The sequence below is a fragment of the Haplochromis burtoni genome, unplaced genomic scaffold (assembly GCF_018398535.1).
Source record: "Haplochromis burtoni strain Fernald_Lab_line unplaced genomic scaffold, NCSU_Asbu1 Contig_886, whole genome shotgun sequence".
Taxonomy (NCBI): domain Eukaryota; kingdom Metazoa; phylum Chordata; class Actinopteri; order Cichliformes; family Cichlidae; genus Haplochromis; species Haplochromis burtoni.
Window position 1 is genome coordinate 37279 of NW_024583247.1, and position 20402 is coordinate 57680.

Sequence of the window (20402 nt, forward strand, 5' to 3'; positions counted from 1 at the left end):
ATCCGGTGTCTGTCCGTGTTTTGCATGAGCCAATGAGCGTCCGGGAGTCATTATTTGCGGAAGTTATTAAACTGCTAGCAACACTGTGGGTTTGAGCTACATCTTTAGGATAAATTGTCACGATGTCCGCTGTTAAAATTCACAGGAGACCTTTTAGGTGATGTTTGTAGTAGAAATGGGTCCACTTCATGTTGAGAAGTGTCCTAAAATGGCTTTGCTTTAATCCACGTGGATTTCGCGTGTCTGCCTGCCTTTCTGTACATGTACACACATTTGCAACCATTTCTTATAGCTTATATTCTATACCCTCGAGTTAGCGGTCGCTTGGCTACTTTTTATATTGGCCCCATGAGACGTAGCGAGGACACGGAGCAGCAGGTCAGGGAGTCAGAGGTCGACATGAACCCGCCGAAGCGGCTACGCACCACGGAAACACTGACAGGAGGCAAAGAGCGGGAGGTGGAGAAGAGCACTGTGGATGTGGTGGGTGATGATGACTCAATTTAATGTCGATACTGACATTAAGGAGAGTAAAAGTTATAAAAAGTGATATGGCCAGTATTACCACCCTAAATAGTTTGTTTACTGAGCATACAGGCTTATCCTCGTCTCTATTTCGGTGGTGTGGCATTTACTTGCGGTTTTAATTTGTTAAGAGCAAACTAATAGAGCAACAGGCTTGTCTTCTAGAGATACAGGGCTTGAAACGTAAATATTTGCTATAGTTATTTTAGGGAAACCATTACAGATCCTAATAATGAAAGTGGCATCTGTTGGGCTACACCAGTCAGCCACAGTATTTAAACAGTAGATGGACAGATGAATAAAATAACCACATATTACAGTGTAATGCACTCGGAAACATTGAGTGCTGGTATTTATGTGACTCTCACTTTGACACCCACACAAATGTTGAAATGTTGTTGCAAACCAAGCACTCCCCAACATCAACGGCCTCCAATTCAGCACAGGGCACCTAATGACAAGATGGAAAAAGCAAAACAAAACTGTTCCATTAAAAATGAAAAAGTCCCTAAATTATTTGCCCAGTTTCTTACCCCATGAAGGATTGACATGAAGTCTGTAAAACAAGCCAGATTGATGGAGATCCCACCCCAGAAATCCAGGACCCAAATTATCAGCACTAAGTACCACTGAATACCCCCACATGTCCCAAGTCTATACCTTAGTTGTGTCAGTTATTTTGGCAGCTGTAACAGGTTCAGTATAATATTAGAAAGCTGCTTGATTGGTCTGAACCAAGTTGTGCCTAATATACTGGAAACGTTGTACATATAGACACTGGCAATTTCAACTTACTTACTATATAGGAGTTTGACTTTTGTTATTTCCATGCCCTTTTGATTAAAGAAGTGCTACAGTTGCAATTTTACTCATTTTCAAGATCACTTCCCTCCTGCACTTCCAGTTTATACCATCCTGCTTGATTGTTGTTTTTGTGGTTGCCAAAGCAGCAGTTGAACTGAGTGTAAACTTTCTATTTGTGTCTTCTTTACTCAGAGTATTGTCATGCCAGTGTATAATGCATCATGCTGGCTGGATGAATGTCTGCAGGCCATATTGGTCCAAGATTTCTCTGGATCCATGGAGCTGTCGGTGTTTGATGACGCAAGCACCGTAGGTTTTGTAGGCATATTTACACAAGTGAAAGAATACATTGTCTCATAGTTTGAGACATCACTTAACTCTTATGCATGTGCGTGTCTTTTAGGATGACTCGAAAAAAGTGGTGGAAGGTTGGAGGGAGAGGCTAGAGGCAAAGGGCATCTCAGTGGTGATCTCTGGTCACAACTCTGAACAACCTAAAGGAGGTCAGTAACTTTTGGGATATGATCAGCAGTCAGTCCACGCTCCCAATCAAATTATGTGACCTTTATTTTGTAGTTGAACATGAAGGCCTTAATGCTAGTAGATGCTCATAATTCCCGTAACATCTTCCCAGTTGTTCCTATCACCATTTGTGGCAGCTAATGATATCAAATGAAAGCCATTGTTACATTCCCCAGAATAAACCACGTCTGAGGTGAGTACTGACAAGTTTCTGGGGAGAAATGGAAAGTATGTGAAAGAAGGGGGATTTATTTACATGTAAAATCAGTTTATATGAACATGGTTGACATAAAGACCAGCCATGCAGCAGCCCTTATGCTGAAACAACCAAAAACAAAGGCAAAAGTTCAACCAAACACAATCTCCAAAGAACAGTGAACGCTACTGAGCTCATTAACAAGAAGGCAGCTTGAATGCTGCCAAATTGGCCTACTGGCAGTAAATGAGCCATTTCTAACGGTCTTTATACTCTGGGCCCTGCTGATCAGTAGTGGGATCAGCTGCACTGAATCTGCACATTCAGCATTTCACGAGGGTTACTGGGTTGAACAAAATGTTTCATTGAAATTGTGTCCAACAGGCTTTGAAGTACTTTTACTTTGTTTGGTGACTGTCAGAAGCGTTACACAGTTAGTAGCGAGGTCTGTATACAGCCCACTGTATTAAAATAAGCAGTTCAGACAATAAGTCAGTTTCCATTGGTGCAACAGCTTATCAGGGGCCGTTTAAGATCTGGTCCTTAAAATCTTCCACTCTGTGATGAGTGTTGGACTTACTCTTGTGAATGCTTAATTAAGGAGAAGTGCAGAAATACAGTGCAACCTTTAAGAGACTTTTTTTTCCGTGACTGAAACAGGAACTGGTACTCTGCAGCAATTTATACTGATTTCAGATGGATGTGTTAAGTTCATGTCTCTTACTTATTTGTAGAATGTGCATTGTAACGTAGTGCAACACATTTCAATGCGCTACAATTTGCAGTACATTTGAAAGCCCTCAAGCTAGCAGAAATGTAATAAACGAGCCTTTACTTAAGCGCTAACACACCGGCAGCGCTTTTTCATGTTGTCTGGTTTGACAGTTCATTAATAATCCAAGCACACATTTAACTGTCTCACAAAGACATATTTAAAACCGTAAGAACAAATAAGCATGAAATGTTCTTTTGTCTTTCAGTGGGATATGCAAAGAATAAGGCCATATGTCAGAGTCGTGGGCAATACTTGTGCTTTCAGGATGCGGTGGGTGTGACCGAGTGTGCTTCATATCTTTCATATCACATACAATAGTATGTCCAAAATAATGAAATCATACCGGGGTGTTCAGTTATCCAGAAAATACATGCAAACAGATCTCAGCAGTCAAGTTACCGACTGATGGGCTAAACATGAACATGAAAGAGAAGTTTAAGTTAGATTAGGATAGCTCTGTTTTTGACACAGTGCTTTGTAGCTGCTTATCTGAAACACTCATCTGACACACTCATCTGACACAGCCAAAAATGAAAGCTCCAAACATCTGACAATCTTCCAACCTCTGATCGCCTCTGGCTATATTTGCTCTTATCTTTTGGAGTCGCATCATATCAACTTGGCTGTTTTCTGCTAACTTTTCACAGAAAACACTCAGTGCCTATGAGATTGGTTTATCTGAAAGCAGTCAACTAGTTCTGTTTATTCTTGTGACTCTTTTTCTGGTAATGCTGATATACTGATATATTTTACCCTCTTAAACTTTAAATACAGCCTTTATCTCAACCACGCTATGAAGATAAACTCTTGTTCTGTGCACATCAAGTTTTTTGCCTATTTTCTATCTATCATTGCAGTTAGACAGACCCCTCCGAGATTATTAAAAAATTGTTTTTTATGTTAAAATGCTAAAATTGTCAAAACTAACAATAGAAAATCCAACCCAAACCATTTTGACCAAGCTCTAATATAGTTCATTAAGTGCAAATGAAAAAGAATTGTGTGTATTGTCCATTTGTTGTCACGTGTTATTGGCATAGACATTTAAAATAATTATTTTCTTAACTTTAGGATGACATTATGTTGCCCCAAAGAATTCGTCTGCAGTATGAGGCGTCCGTCTTGCACAAAAACACTGTAAGTTCTCTCTTAAGCGTTTGCTTAATCACTTCCTTCCCTGTCTTTTCTTCTCACTTCTCTTCCTCCTCCTCTCTACCTTTCCCTCTGACTATCAGTGTTAAAATGAAAACAACAACAACAAAAAAGATATTGTTTGTGAGAGTGAGCATGTGCATGTGCATGCGTGCGCGTGCTGCTGTACAGTTGGCATGTAGAACAGAGTGAGTATCCGGTGTTGATGCTTTCTTTGACCTGGCAGGTCAGGGGTTATAGGTCATGTGTGTGTGGAAAATAAGGGCGACAGCATAGAGACAGCAGGCTTGCCGTCCTCCATAAACAGCCTGCCTGGTTCTGTTCCAACTGTAATTTTTTTATAGTTGTAGGTGAAAAAATGGGACCCGTATTTTGTTTTTCAGTTTTCTATAATCTCTCTTTATGTATCCTCTGATTCTGATGTAATTCTTTCTTTCCTTTTTTTGCTTGAATATGTCTCATAGGAAACACGATATGAAGCAGTAGTTTGCATTATTTGGGTGAAATGTATTAGAACTTTTAGATGACTTATTAGTTATTCTGCCAATAATATCTTAGTTTTTTTATTATCTGAAATAAAAAAATATGTTAAACAATTCTATTGAACTTCAAAATCAAGTTAATATTTCAAACTCAGCCTTCAGTCTGAAGCATAATTACTCAAATCATTGGAAGTTTGTGCAGCTCGATTTGCAAAAACAAACAAACACAGAAGCTCTCTGATACAGAATTTTGTCTAAAATGATTGAAAATGTTTTGGGTGGTTCTTGGAGTGAAAATTTTTATTTTACTCACAAAGTTGTGTATGTGTGTTTCCATGATAGCTGATTGGCTGCAGAGTCCAGCGGGTACCGGAAGGATCTACAGAGCGTTACACTCGCTGGATCAACACACTCAGTCAGGACCAGCTCATCACACAGGTAAATGAATGCAGCTTAGCGGAGCATGTTTTGATTGCCGACTAATGTGTTTTCGCATGCATATGTGAATGCGTGAGGTCACGTGACAGGCAGCTACTAGGTCAGTTTGAAACAGGATACATACCTGCTGTACGCAGTTTCCACGGAAATGTGTTTGTGGAGTGGAGAGAGGATGCTGCATCACTCCTGACCTCTCTGTCTATCACAATCCCAGCAGAGGAAACAGACCCCAGTGCCAGCAGTCTGCTGAGGGCAGCCTGTAGTGGAAGCTGGTAAAAGTTTTGAGCTTTGTGTAGAAAGCCTTGTGCAGCTAGCAAATCATCATACACAAGCACTTTAGTTTTATTATACTGTAAAGCTGTCTGAAAAATTGAGTACATCGTTTAAAAAAAATAAGAAAAAATAAGAAAACAGGTAGCTCACTACTCAATAAACCTACAAGCTTCAAACTGTTTCTGTGCTCCTTGTTATATTTCATACATTGACGGCATCTGCAGTCATGCCAAAGGACTCGTTATATATATAAACCCTGTGATTCAGTAGCTTGTAGAGCCACCTTTTTAAGCAATATCTTGAAGTAATTGGTTTCTGTATGACTTCATCGTTTTCTCACATCATTGTGGAGGAGTTTTGGTCCACTTGTCATTACAGCGTTGCTTCAGTTCATTGAGGTTTGTGGGCATTTGCTTATGCACGGCTCTCTTGAGGTCTTGCCACAGCCTTTCAATCAAGCTGAGGTTGGGACTTTGACTGCGCCATTGCAGCACGTTGCTTCTTCTTGGCTGCTGTGTTTGGGATCATTGTCCTGTTGCGTGACCCAATTTGGGCCAAGCTTTAGCTGTTGGATGGATAGTCTTACATTTAGCTCTAGAATACTTTGGTATACAAAGACTTTATGGTCTACTCAAGGTGCCCGCGCCCTGTGGTTGCAAAACAAGCCCAGGTCATCATCCCTCCACCAGGGTGCATGTCAGTAGGTATGAGATGTTTGTGCAGATATACTATATTAGGTTTTCATCAAATCTGACACTGTGCATTATGGACAAAATCTCCATTATTCTATTAGTATTGTGGACTCTTCTACCGTGCTCTTTTTAGAGGGATATAAGCCAAATAAGCCATGTTTGTTCAGTCTTTTTCTAATTGTCTTATGATGACAGTAACATGTAAGTTCCAAATTCATTGGTAAAGGGCTCCATAAAGACATAAAAGGTAATGGTGTTAAACATTCTTGACCTAAGTGCTGACTACATTAATGAAATTATGATTTCTGTCATAGATGGGAAGCCATAAGGTAACCAGTGAATACACCCTGATAGATGCATAACAGATGCACAAGCTGTTGGCCCTGGCAGGAGGAACTATGAACTAATCATGAGCCTTACTAATCACTCAAAGCCATGAAAGCATTTGGTCACTTGACCAGCTTGGCTACGTTTTTGCTGTAATTTATGACTTTATGCTTGTACTCATAATCAAATATAGTGGGCAAGATTTGAGAGGTGTGTCCACTTGTGTTTGCCATACAAGCGCTCTAAATAGGCAAATTCCAATACTTATTCACACTATAAGTATTGGAACATTTTTTTTAGAATTTCTTTGACGATGTGATCAAGTGAAAATATTTACCCAGTGTGTTTTTAAAAAGTTACATTATTCACGAAGTAATAAAAAAAACAGTGATATAAAAGTAAAACCCCTGGAAGTATGTCTGTTTTTGAAGAGATGGAAGTCTGCTGTTTCTGACTTAACAAAACACGCTGTCACTAAGGATACAAGACAACCTGGACTGGCTCACTCTCCCTAACACACACACACACACACACACACACACACACACACACACACACACACACACACACACACACACACACACACACACACAAGGTCTGCATAACTCCTTAGCAGACATTCCAGGATATTTATATGATATTAAGTTTCATGGAGCATGAGAATGAGATCATACATTGATTCTGCAGTCTTAAAAGCCGCTCCTTTTCCTTTTCCTTCCCCTTCTCTTTCTTGACTCTATCTGCCTTTGCTTTTACTTTCTTGACAAAGAAACTGGACTTAACCGAGTTAAACTTTAAAATTTACATTGAGCACTGCTTCTTTTACTCTAACATTCATCTGTAGGGCATTAGATATGGTTGTCTAAAATGTTCTCTACCCGTCTGATTACTCACGTTCACCCTAATGCTCGCAGTCTTTCCCAGAACTTGGTCTCTTATTCATGCTTTTGGCCACAGCTTACATCTGCAAAATGTTGCAATATTACTACAGAAAGGCAAAGAGATGCACGTAGGCGGACACACACACATGCACACACACTCATACACTCCAGATTCTGTCCAGCTGTTCAACTGCCTGGATCCAGATGTTTTGCACAATTATTTTCATCTGTGATGCATTTCTGTTACGCAGTAGTATTTCCACTTCAACCATGAACAATCACACAAATACAAATGCATATGCACACAGTGTGTAAGACAGAGTGATGTAGTGGGAGAGGGAAGTAGGACCACCTGAAATGACCTTTAGATTCAATATGCAAAAATATTACTGTTACAAAATACACACAGAGATGAGGAACAAGCAGGGGTGGGGAACTGAGAGGGGGCTGGGTGCTGGTGTAACAAATGAGTTGGGGGCCTGCATCTGTAAAAAGAGAAAGAAATATAGTGGACATAATCCGATCCTGATGTATTAAAAGAGTTTTGCGGTCAGAGAAACGAGGAGAAGCCAAAACAAACTCATTAGTCAAAGAATCATATGCGAGAGGATGGAAATGTGTATCCTTCCCCTGCACACTTCAGGAAGCACACACACTGCTTTAAGAAAGCACATGTGGCTGCACTCTAACCTATTTTGTTTTCAGGAATAGAACTAAACTTCTCCTGAGTGCAGCTTGTTGCTTAAATACTATTGCGAAATTTTTCAGAGCCAGTAGCTTCAAAATCCATCCAGTAAAGTTCGCACAATGTGAAATAACAGAAATAGTATAAGAAAATAAAAACATAGTAATTAATAACCTTTATTTACTGAAAGTGGCACAAGAAAAAACTTTTTTTTAAATGTGTTGATGTTGCCTGTGCTCCTCCTGGCACCCTGTGAGCTAAAGGTAAAAACGTGTAAAACCAGATGCATTAGATACATTCATTCTTGAATAAACATGTGCATGAAACCTTTTTCAAATGAATCTCAAGCACAGCAACACAAACAATTAATTTAAGTTGGACGGTGTGTAGCTAATATGACACTGTATATTGTCTCTTTATTAGGTTATTGACCAGAATATAGTCCTACAGATCTGCCACAAACTGAAAATTTATGAAATTCTAACAGTTTGTCGGTTTCAGGTGTACACCTCCCATGGGCCCAGTGTTGTCATGCCAACATGGTTCTGCTCACGGGAATGGTATCAGAAAGTTGGGCCGTTTAATGAGGGAGGCAAGGTAAGCATTCCTATTCCTCAAACTGACTCTCTGAGGTGTTGACAAACCCACTTTGTTGCTCTTGTCGACTCACCAAATGTCAGAAATAATAGTGATCGGTCACCTCTATACACCTGACCTGTCACTTCTTGAATGTATGAATTGGTTGTGAATGTCAGAAACAATTACCCAGATGGAAAGGTGTGGAAACGGAGGAGTTTTCAGACACTGTTCGAGCAGCTGATAAGAACATCCTTTAAAGCATTCGACTTCTCACCCCTACTCATATCAGCTGTTTTCACACATGAAAACTAGGAAATTCTGTGAAAATCCAACTGAAACCTTGCCTGACGTTTTCCTTTCTCACATCTAGCACACTGCTAAAAACACAATTGTTAAATGTTCTCACTATCAAAAATACATTTGATATCTGATATATAAGCCCAAATCCAAGAAAGCTGGGACGCTGTGGAAAATGCTAATAAAAACAGAAGGGAATGATTTGCAAATCCCGTAAATCCATATTTTATTCATTATAGAACACTGAAAATATATCATGTCATTTTACTGTTCCATGAAAAAGTGAGCATAACAACACAAAAGGTTAGGACAGGGTTTACGAAAGGCTTGAAAAGTAAGTGTTGCTAAAAATCATGAAACTACAAACAGGACAGACAACACCCAGGACTGTTAACCAGCTGGAGTCTTATATCAGATAAGAGTGCAACACGTTAATCTCCCAAACATCCAGCAACTGGTCTACTCCTTATTTGTGGACTGTTGTTAAAAGAAGAAAGGAACCCTTAATGTTAGCATGTAAATGTTGCTATATTGGATTTTTGGAATCAGAATTTACAAGATTTAGACTAGAAGGTAGTGTGGCAAGTTATCAGCTAGCACTTCCAACATGGACTAGCAAACTGCATCCATACGCTGTATGGTTGGGATGCACAGACATAGATGAACAACAATTTTACTCCCCAAAGCTCAAGCACAGAGTTCTCAGATGGTCTTTATTTAGCCGCATACCAAGTCATCTTATTTGTCAGACAATTCAGTTTAAAAAGCACCAAATATTCAGGAGGTTCAGTTTAGTGACTCGGATTAGTGGAGGTAAGGCCTAGCTGCAGCTCTGTGTTTGGGCATATGTCATATCATACCATAATTCTTCTTCTCTGTCTCCAGGGAGTCCCAGAGGATCTTCTCTTTTTTTACCAGAGTCTTCGTCATGGTGGGGGTCTGTTCCGGGTTGACCAGTGCCTGCTGATATATCGTTATCATGAGAAAGCAGCCACTCACTCCGTAACTGAGTCAGTCCAACCATCATTCCTCTTCAGCTGCATTCACACACACATACTTGGACATGGTGTTGATCCTCCACCTACTCACAGCTGCCCACTGGCATCCCAGATTTTCTCAGAGCTCACACACAGATATACTCACACACATACACAGACACGTGTTTTAGTAAGCTTGAGTTTGTGGAATTTCAGTCACTTTCCCAGCGTATGAATCAGGAATTTCTATGCGTTTTCTTCTCTCTGTGGAATGCTCAGTATCTGTCCAGTGGTGCTGGGAGGGAATCGGATCGCGTTGTGAACAGAAATGTTTGACATATTGCGTAGCGTTGTGTGTGCGCGTGTGCACGCGTGTGTGTGAGGACGTGTGCATTCCTGCTGTTGCCTGTGCATCAGCATGCAGTCTCTGCAGGTGTGTTGGTCTGTCTCTAAATCTAAAACACACCAAAGAAAAAGGTCTTTCCTGCCTTCTCTCCACTCACACTGCCTAACCTTTCATCCCTTCTTTCCTGTTATCCCACCTTCCTTCCCTCTTTCCTTCCTTTCTCCCTTGCGTCTAACCAGTGCTCGTATATCTGCCCGTGTTGATGCACTCCTTCACCAATCATCCTCCTCTGTCTTCATCTATCATCTATTTTTGGAGATCTATTTCAAGCTAGACTGCCTTCCACTCTCCCCTACTTCTTATAACCCCTTCCCATGTACTGCCTACTTACTTCCTCTCTTTAGTGAAATGAAACCATTATCTTATTTTTGTCTATTTACGTCGATCTTGCTCATGCATGTAATTGTAGATGTGCTAAATGTGAGGTGTGAAGTCTTTTAAAAGATACTGCCAAAAGGTAACTGAGTTGGGAGGCTTACTTACACAGAAATGCACTGTTTGTAAATGAGATGAAAAGGTTTGTGTGTAGTTAATCTCTACCATATTGCTGCCCTGCCTTAGAATCAAAGCCTGTATAGAGAATGCATAATAACCAAGGAATCTGGAGACCACCCGAGCTCCACGATGATGGTGGAATCGGGTTTGCTTGCCATATGAGGCCCAGTGCTTAAAAAAGTAAGAAGTTCACATCAAGAGATGAGAGTGAAGCACTTTCTGAGAATGTCTGCTTGATTTCTCATTATTAGTGCCTTTGTTTTAAAATGTGAGTAGAAGGGGGTTAAGCTTGTAAACATAGACAGATTTAATCTTGAGGGTGTGTGTGTGAGAGAGAGAGAGAACCCTGTACACAGTTGTGCAGAGGTTACAGGAAGTCAAACTAATTTACATGCATAAAATTTTCCATCTACTTAAAGCAACAGATCACAACTTAATAAATGTAGTACTTGCCGCTTTGTAAAGGTATGACACCGAAAGGATGGTTTAAATTTGTAGCTTTAGCTTTCATTTGTATTCACTGATCATTTACAATAGAGCACAACTAAGTTAGGCTGTCTCAATCAGACCGGTTGTAAACAAACTGACCAACATTTCATCAGCTGCTTTTTTTTTCGATCGGTCTTTGGAAGCTCTGTTTTGTACTCTTACACTTGCTCCTCCTCTAATCCCAGAGCTTTTGCAGTCAGTGTAAATGATGACTGCTCAACTTAAATCTAATTTTTGGGGAAGTGGATGAAGGGATTCAGATCTGGCGAGAAGGGTAGGCGATAAGAGAAGAGGGAAACAAGTGGTTTTGATGTATTTTGACTACAGCACATGTTACAGTTCACCAATGGTAAATATTCTTCCTCAGCCACTTTAAGGAGTTACAGTAGAAGTCTTTGTTTTTTTTTTGTGGGAGATTAATTGAATCTAGGAAAGTCAAATACACAACAAACATACTCGTAGAGTCTTTTACTGAAAGCTGTTGTTTAGTCCTTAGCTCATAGCCTAAGAGCCAGCTCATGTCACTAGTAGTGACTCATAACGTGAAAGTTTGCTCATTTTGACTCAGTAGGTGATACTTGCTCTTTGAGCCTCGGTGTGAAATCGCAAGTACAAGTGGTCAGAGTGGGACTTCCAGAGAGAAATCTCTAAAAAACAAACAAAAAAACCCCAGAAACTGTTAAACAGGTTCAGAGGGGAGCTTCTCCCAAGACCTTCAGCTTCCTTGAAAGTGTTCAACCTGCTGCTTAGATTCAACTGCTTCTTTCCTCACACTAAATAAAAAGAATCTCGGAGTTGTACCAGTGACAGTCTGATTAATTTAGACTTCTCTGGCCACTCTGTTCACAGAGAGACTATTTGGAAGCTGCGAGTAGACTTCCTGCAGGAGAGAGTTCTCAGCCAATGGGAGAGCTTCACCATATGGAACGCTGGTAAACAAGGCCGAAAGCTGTACCGATCGCTTAACCCAGCCAATCAGAAGAAAGTATGTTGCCTTCAGATGGAAATAACCAGCCAAATCAACCTGCTTCCTGTGTCTCAGTAGATACAGATAATGAAAAAAGTTGTGAAATGCGTGTTTGAAATTTGTGTCATTCTGTTATTTTAGGTCAAGGCTTTCTGTGATGTGGATGAGAACAAGATCCAGAAAGGCTTCTATACATACGAGGAGTCCAAGGTGAGATCATATTTGTTACATTAAACAGGTCTCCAAGATGGCTTTATTCCAGTGATTTATTTTTTATTAACCTCTCTCGTGTTCCCGTATCTTTCTAGGAAAGGCCTAAGCCAAAGATTCAAGTTCTGCATTACAAAAACGCCTCCGCTCCTTTCATCATCTGTGTCAAACTGGTGAGCAAAAAGCATGTTTGTGTGTTGTATGTTTGCTGTTTCTGACCATCTGTTCCTCAGGTCTGTAATCTATGTTAACAACATAATGATGAAGGGCGTGTGCCCACTGCACGACATAACACACACAAACACAGGAGAGGCTGTCAGGAAATGGGTAGAGACAGCAGCCTGATCTTTGATCACATGATGCTTGTACAAACATTACATGTTTTTGCCACTATTGTGTTTGCATATAACACATATCATGGTTTGCATTTTATACTCCAGATCGTGGCAGTACACATAGGCTATACCTAGAACAATGGCAGTTTCTTTTTATTCATTGGTTTTCAGTATGTAATGACACACACATCCATTGTGGCAGTTAAATCACGTAATATCTATTTATCACACAGCCAAATTCAGATTCAAATCTATGGTGACCCCCACCCCACCCCACCTCAGGGGTCTACTAATTGCTCAATTATGGGAATTGGGAGAAGTAATCAGAGTCGGAGGAGATGGAGACCTGGACCCAATCATTCTCTCTCTTGTTCTCTATGACATCCACATAAACAAACACCTGGACTCAATCACACTGGGTTTACACCCAGGTGTCAAATATTTATTATCAGCAAATATATTGATTTCAACTTTTCTCAAAGACTCTGGTTCAACCTAAATTCCTTTAGTTTAGTCAAACATTTATTGTTGTATTTCTTTTGGCTTAAAGCTGAGGGAGTCTATCATGTTTTTCTATCATTGGTCAAATTCCATAAGGACCTTTTAGCATTTTGTAATTCAAGTAGCCTCAAAAACAAGACTTCTGCAACTCCTCTTGGATCTGTTCAGGATTTTGAAAATTTGGCCCTTGATAGGAGAGTTTGAAGTCACAAGAGACGGGATGTTCCAAAAAATTGTTGTTCAAATCAGGCATTCCTTCATATAAAGGAATGCCTGATTGAGTGGCAGAAAATCCTGCAGGAAAATTTGATATTCCAACATTAGCAACAGCTGCCTGCACTGGACAACTGGTGAAAAAAAAAGGAGCAAATCTATCAAAACAAGAGTGTCAAAGATGGTCTGATAAGTGCAATAAATGTGCTAATATCAGCATTTCAGAAACATTTCTACTGTATCAGCTTCAAAATGCACATCGAGCATGTCATTCTTTTCTTGCATAGTTAGTCTGTTAACCTTACTTTCACATGCAATCAAAGGTAACAGCTAGCTATGTAAAAAGCTCAATGACACAGTGACACTCCCCCCCTCCCCCCAGTTTAAAGACAAAGCTGCAGGAAAAGGTTGTTTTCTCACTATTTATTTCCTTTTCCTTCTTGCTTGCTGCTGCTTTAAGTAAGAAACACCAAGTCAAAAGAATTCTGAAGTCCACAAACCCTGATGGCTGATTTCAGACTTGAAAGAAAATGATGATGTTTGTGAATGAAAGTTGTGTTGTAGAAACTGTGGCCTGCCATGATGTTTTCTGTTAATGTTCTTTCTCTCGTGGCATCTTTTCATTCGTAGGACATGACTGGAGGCAACCTGGAGGAAAATCTAAATTCTTTGCAGCTAAAGGAAGGAATAGATTATTACCACTTCAACTGACTGTTCAGGGAGATGGGGAAGACTGGAGGAGGCTTGCAGGTTAACAGGCAGTGGAATGCAGAGGAATACGTCACTTTCACATATATGCAAACTGAGAAGTAGGCAGGTCATAACAGGAAAAGAGTGAACACTGGAAATAAGTGCACATTTACAAAGATGAGGGTAGGAGATGGCTGTCGTGTATTTTAAGTCTTAAAATGGGTTAAATGCCATTTTTTGTAGTTTCACTTTGATATATCGGCTAATAAAGTCACAACAGGATATCCCAGCTCTGACTTTTTCTGACCCTCTCCTTAAGCATAGCACAAAGGTTTGTAAGGCTAATTCCACATTTCTTGCTGAGTGATGAGTAATGGTTGATACCAGACTCGTATATTACAAAAAAGAAAATATAAAACCAAGTGAAATTTAACATAGCTTAATTTAACAACAATTACAGCCTAACACCTTTGAGTCTCCTCATCTTTAATACATACAAAAATGAACATAACAGGTCAAATGGAAACAAAACAATTTAGTGTCTTACAAAGGTGGGGACAGATTTACTAAACAGGCCAAGGTGTGGTTATTTTATTGATTTACAAAAAAAGGCACTAAGTTCATTTCAATATCAAGCGCAAAAAATAAGACCTGATTTTTTTCAGAATTAAATAGCTGTGGAATTAGCAGCTACTGACATGTCGTAAACATTACTAAAATAGTTTGGATGCTTGATTTAAATATTCTCCTCCCTTTATTTTGCGCCTTGAGAAAGGAACTCCCTGAAATATGCATGCAACAGGTTTAGCTGTGATAATACACTAAGCTAAGCTGACTGACTGCTGACACGTTTATTATTATTTTAAATTAAAAAGCGTGTGTATTTCCCAAAATGTTAAACTGACACTTTTAAAAGCAAAAAGTAACGATGAACTGAACCACAGCTGAAAGAGGCAGCACAAGGGAAGATATGAAATGATAGAAACAAATGTGAAGTTCTGAAACCCTTGTACTTTACAGATGACTGTTCTATATCATGCAAGAGGACATTGCCAGTGTTCATTACTGAAGGAATAAAATATCACACAGTCTGTGTGAAGCCAGTTCGATAATTGCCAACCTGTATTCTTGAACTTGTAACTGAAGTTAAAGGGAAGTGCAGTCATGACAGAAAGTACAATTTATAAAGGGTGGGATGTTTTATGACTACATTTCTTAACAATTGTTCCCTGATGCAACTGTGTAAAATCAGATGCACGCACACATCTGCAAAGAATGTGCAAACACAGATTCAGCTCACATTTGTTTCTCTTTCCCTGGGTCTCTTATGAAATCTAAAGAACAATAACCTCTTTAAGAGGGCACAATTTTGATACGTAAACACATAAAAAAAACATTTATGTTACCTCACAGAGTGAGGAGTTTTTCTGCCCAAAGGTAAACAGACCTATCCACACAAAATATCCCCCAATGTTTGCTGGTTTGGCGTCGCGGTTTGCATTACTGTAAATTTGGCCACAACAGTTTAAAAGGCAGCGATGGTTAAAAAAAACGGTCGTCATCCCTACCAAAGTTTTATTTTCGCTACCTTTGTTATCATAGGCACAAAGTGACACATAATCACTGCACCACATTAGTAGGTAGGATTGGATTTAGTGTTGGATAAATAGCAGGAGTGAGTCAGGTTTGAGGTGAAAGCCCCTTGCCTCTGCCACCCACACCGCACAGTGCTTTGTTTGGGCAGAGAAAAAAAGATTCACATCCACTTAGCCACTAGCTTCTATCTACACCCCCTCTTCCCTCTCTCCTTTAAACTCAAAAACTTAAAGGAACAGTACAACCAAAATCAGATTTACCCATTTTCCACCTCCACCCTGGAGTGCGTTTTATCCGTCCAGAGTGTTGTTTTGATGTGAGTTGCCCCGTTTTGAAAAAGCAGGCTGTAAAAATGTCTGTCTTTGATATAATAGAGCTAAATTAATGGAGTTAAATGGCACATTTTAGTGTGCTGGGCAGATTGTTGTGTCCACACCAATGACCTAGGCGATTAAAAAAATCCCGTAACACAGAATGATTTTTGTAGGAATTATTTTCTTTCTACTGTCCATGTCCACCGAAAAAGGAGAGTGCAGCTAGCTGATATTACATCTCAGCTGAGTGTGGGACACCATTAATGCTTATGTCCTGCCGAGCTGTCGCCTACTTTTTGTAACAGGTGGATGTATGCTTTGTTCTGCAGATCGATAAACACAGCTGGTATAGTTTTTACAGTTCTGATCTCCATAAAAAAAAGTGCCATTTAGTTCTTTTATATTCAAGAGAGGGGTTAATGCGTCTGTAGCTGATTTCTCCAAACAGAGTGACTCACACCAAAGTAATGTAAAAAACCCAAAACAACAACAACAATGATTTGGAGGTGAATTTTCCCTTTAGTCAACAAGGCTTTTCCAGAGAGAGACTTTGCATGTGATTTGGGGTTTTTTACATAAATGATTTGCCGTTTTGTTTAAGGTGGGGCATATTCGAAACGTAACATTTATCTGCTTCCGAATGCAACCCGTCATTCAAAGTATGTGCAGTCATAAAACTGTAATATTCTTTGGATGAATGAACACAAAATATTTGAGAACAAGCTGTTTAAGTAAGACCGCATCCTGTCTAAATAACGCACTTTTTAGCCAGTCTGCCCTCATGATGAAGCACTTGGTGGATGATCAGAGTGAGCTCTAATGGAGGATCTATGAAAGAGAGTAAACAGAGCTTTACTCAGTGTATACACTCTGGTGCTCTGCAGACATCAGACCTCATAATGCACACACACAAGCGGACCGAATGACCCTGACCCCGGAGCCTGCTTGCCCTCACTGGTCAAATAAATCTACGCGTGTGTAGAAGAAATATACACACGCATTCTTACACAGCTGCATGAGCTCTGGCAGTGCAGCTGATAAGAAAAAGAGATAAGAGAGTGGAGTGTTTGAATGAAGGGGGGTCACGGGTCAGAGACTGAGGGCTTTTTCATTCACCTGGAATGATACAGCATTCCTTTGTTTCGACTTCTCCCTCCAGAAGAGGTTTTTGTGTCTGAAAAGAAGATGCACATGCATGCTGTGTAAAATGCTGCACTATAAAGAGAAAGCACACTGACTATTTGCAATAATTACCATCTGTTTTACCATTGGAAGTGTTATGCAATAGCAGCGTATAATCAAATTAAAAGCAACTAACTGGGCGGTTCGATTTTTAATCGAATCTCTACGGAGCCACAAAAGGTCTTTGAACCTTATGATGAAGGCAAAGCAGCCTGTTTAACTATAAATACTTTGGCTCTTCATTTTCATTATTACAATGTCATGTTTTGTGGCAATTATAGGCCTAAAATAACAAAAACTGATACCTTTGTTAATTTTATCACCAAATAGGTCCTTTTCTACGATTCTTGAGCACCCACAGCACTTTATACAACATGCTTCATTCACCAGTGCACCTTTTTTTCTATGTCTAAATTCTCTCTAACTCGAATGAAGACTTCGGAGAGCAGCGTGGGGTTCAGTATCTTGCCCACGGATAGTTTGGCATGCAGACTGGAGCAGTCACAGATAAAACCACCATCCATCTGATCACTAAAAAACATGCTGTAACTCCTGAGCTACAACCACCAGCAAAACAGAACTACTGTGAAGTGGAAGAAAAAATATCTATTTGCATGTACATTCCTACTTTGAAATAGTAACTACAAAGCTGGTTGGGCTGGTCTGATTGGCCACACAGAAGCCCTTCCTTATGAGGTTTGCATGTTCTCGCTGTAGGTGTGTGGTGTTACATCAGGTACTCCAGCTTCCTCCCAGAGTTAAAAGACATGTTAGGTTAACTGGTTATTCTAATTTGGCCACTGATATGAGGTATATGAAATGTTTCAAGTGTACAGAGTAAACCCCTTAACAAATGTATGGTCAAATGATCAGCAAGGCCAGAAAATTGCTAGACATTTACAAGTCCTTAAAGCTAATACCCTTCCTCTCAACCTCCGCACATCTGATTCCATTGCACTGTTCAAATCACGATTAAAAACCCACTTATTCAATCTTGCCTTTCCCTCTAGTTAATATTTCTTTTATGATTTTATATCATGCACTTTTATGCTCATTTAAATTCTTGTTTGCTCTGTACCCCTTGCTTTCCTATGTATGAGTGACAGTTATCTGCTTGCATACTTAGTACTTGCTTTGGTCCTATTTCTATTATCCTCCTCCTATTCTCTATCTTACTTGTTAAGCACCTTGGCATACCCTTGGTTTTTAAGTGTGCTTTATAAATAAAGTTTATTATTATTATAATAGCTGAAATTTAATTTTTACTCTGACATGTACCATTAAGACCTCAGCATCATTAGCAGTGAAAGAAATCAGGCCACAAAATGTCAAATACTGATTTCCTCCATGATGTCTTTGGGATATGAAATCTATAGTCATGCAGTCTTGGACATGACTATCCAGAAATGGATAATCTTGTGCAAGACTATGCATTTCTGTGTATACATCCACAGTAGCTACTGCCATTAAGACACTGCAAAATTAATTGGATCGGGCACCAGGTGATAGGTGTAAACCAAGACAATTATGAAACATTTAAAAAATTTCAGAGTACCTCAGGTTACTGGCTGGTAATTAAACATTTACACTGCATTGAATGACTCGAGAAAGAAGAAAATTGTGTTTGTAGAAATTGTGTTTATTTATTTTTGATCGGTTGTAGTGATGACAATTCTGCTCAACATATAAACAGTATAAGAAAACAAATCATTACAGTCTACAGCGAAGTAGATGCTCAGCCCAAAAATCATATTCCTCACTTTCACTGTCTCACTGTCTTCCTTTGTAGGGAAGCATGAAGTGGCGTTTCATTGGCGTGGGCTCAGTGTTCCTTCCTTTTATTCAACAGCTACTGTCAAGCTGCCACGCTCAGCTAGCTCGTACGTAAATTAGGATTTCTTAATAACAAAAACAAACCAAAAAAGACTGAGAGAAAGGAAGTAAAGGCCACAAAGGTTGTAATGGGAGATAGAGCAATTGTGTGTTTGGCTCAGTGAGGAAGAAAAGTGTCGACAGACGTGGCGTTCCTCCTGTCAGTCTGCTTGAGAAGAGCCAGGTGACTGCAGGGGAGAAGGTCAGAGGTTCTGCTGCTCTGTAAATACTTCACATGGTGCAGGAGCATCTGAGGTCAAACAGCACATCAGAAAGAGTCCTCTGTGGTGGTGACAGGATTAAACTCGAGAGTCCCTGTGTAGGCAGTGTCTACCCCTATTTCAAACCTAAGGAGAGATGCATTTTAAGGATAAGCACTTGTTTACTGATTCATTAACAACGATAATTATATTGTAATACTTTGTATAAGCCCTTTCTGAGAGCGTTTATTCACACAGTTGTTCACAAATCAATTCAAATATGAGTGCAAACATAATATGTGAGAGAAATATTTGTAAAGGCTTATAAGCAAACATCATACATATATAAATCCGCAAATACATTACCACGGTTACCTAAATCATTAAAGATCCCAACATTACCCTGGGAATCCCAACATAGAAATAACAGTAAACACTGCATCTAGACAGTGGCGCATGGAAATGATATGAACCTCTTGTATATATGCTTATTCTAAATTTGTGGTTTAGAATTGTCCAAATAATTTTTTTTCACAGCCTTGTATTCCAAAATATTCATATTACAAAGGAGGGTTATTCTTTACTGTATTTTTTTTTTTTTAATTTAATTTAATGTCAGAAATCCAAGGAAAGGGGCATTTTTATTTATCAGTTTCACAGGAAGGCATTATGGAATGTGTGTGTAGGGTGGGAGGGGGGGTTTAGAGGAGTTTGTTACAGCATTTCTCGAAATGCGTCAGATTGCTCTGGCTGTCCGGGGGAATGTGACGAGTCAGTAACATGCTTGCCTTCTGACTGTTTTCTCACGGGAAAAACACCAAAGAGACAAACAGACGCTTATGTGACCGTTTTTTTCATGTCATTTTTTTCTACAGGTTTGTATTTAGACTGAGGAAACCAAGCAGCAGGACTGTAATAGCAGCGGCGCAGGGACAAAAAGGGTTACAAAGAATAAAGTAACTCACGTGCGTCTTTGAATCGGGGTTAAACGTCCTAAAACATGACAATAGAGGAAAAGCGCTAAAAGGCAAAGCATTGACTATTTCACATGTTTTAAGGGGGACGTTTGAGGGAGCTGCAAAAATCAGGCTGCTGCTCCAGACCTGCATGCTGATCTAATTTTCACGCTGATAATATGATCCATGTGTTTATAAAGCCGGCATGCACATAACCACTCACATAAGCAGTTTGAAGAAGAATAAGGGACCTGTTGGACTTCAAGGAAGCGCAAAGGTGCTTACCATGGTAGAAATGACACATTAAACTTGTGTTTGCATATATATGAAAACACATGCAAACACAGATTTAATGTGCCTCGTATTCAACT

At 39.6% G+C, this 20402-nt stretch overlaps 1 protein-coding gene across 2 annotated transcripts; it reads left to right on the forward strand.

Annotated features, from left to right (window-relative positions):
• Positions 1–47: 47 nt before the first annotated feature.
• Positions 48–19689, forward strand: b3gntl1 (UDP-GlcNAc:betaGal beta-1,3-N-acetylglucosaminyltransferase-like 1). Of its 2 annotated transcripts, XM_005950897.2 has the most exons (12): positions 48–483; positions 1522–1638; positions 1733–1832; positions 3028–3092; positions 3894–3959; positions 4799–4894; positions 8254–8349; positions 9514–9638; positions 11845–11980; positions 12104–12172; positions 12271–12345; positions 13852–19689. In XM_005950897.2, exons 1-12 carry the CDS (start codon positions 262–264, stop codon positions 13930–13932), a joined length of 1248 nt encoding a protein of 415 aa, XP_005950959.1. In that variant the 5' UTR covers positions 48–261; the 3' UTR covers positions 13933–19689. The 2 variants fall into 2 exon arrangements, with proteins under 2 accessions (XP_005950959.1, XP_042071911.1); XM_042215977.1 differs by lacking the exons at positions 48–483; positions 1522–1638; positions 3028–3092.
• The last annotated feature ends 713 nt before the right edge of the window (positions 19690–20402 follow it).

What these genes read in the sequence shown, in the direction of transcription:
- b3gntl1 (XM_005950897.2), top strand. Translation starts at nt 262, where the DNA reads ATGTACACACATTTGCAACCATTTCTTATAGCTTATATTCTATACCCT. An exon ending in ACCCAGCCAATCAGAAGAAA is followed by an intron (nt 11,981 to 12,103) that starts GTATGTTGCCTT and finishes CTGTTATTTTAG; the next exon opens with GTCAAGGCTTTCTGTGATGT. An exon ending in TCATCATCTGTGTCAAACTG is followed by an intron (nt 12,346 to 13,851) that starts GTGAGCAAAAAG and finishes TTTCATTCGTAG; the next exon opens with GACATGACTGGAGGCAACCT.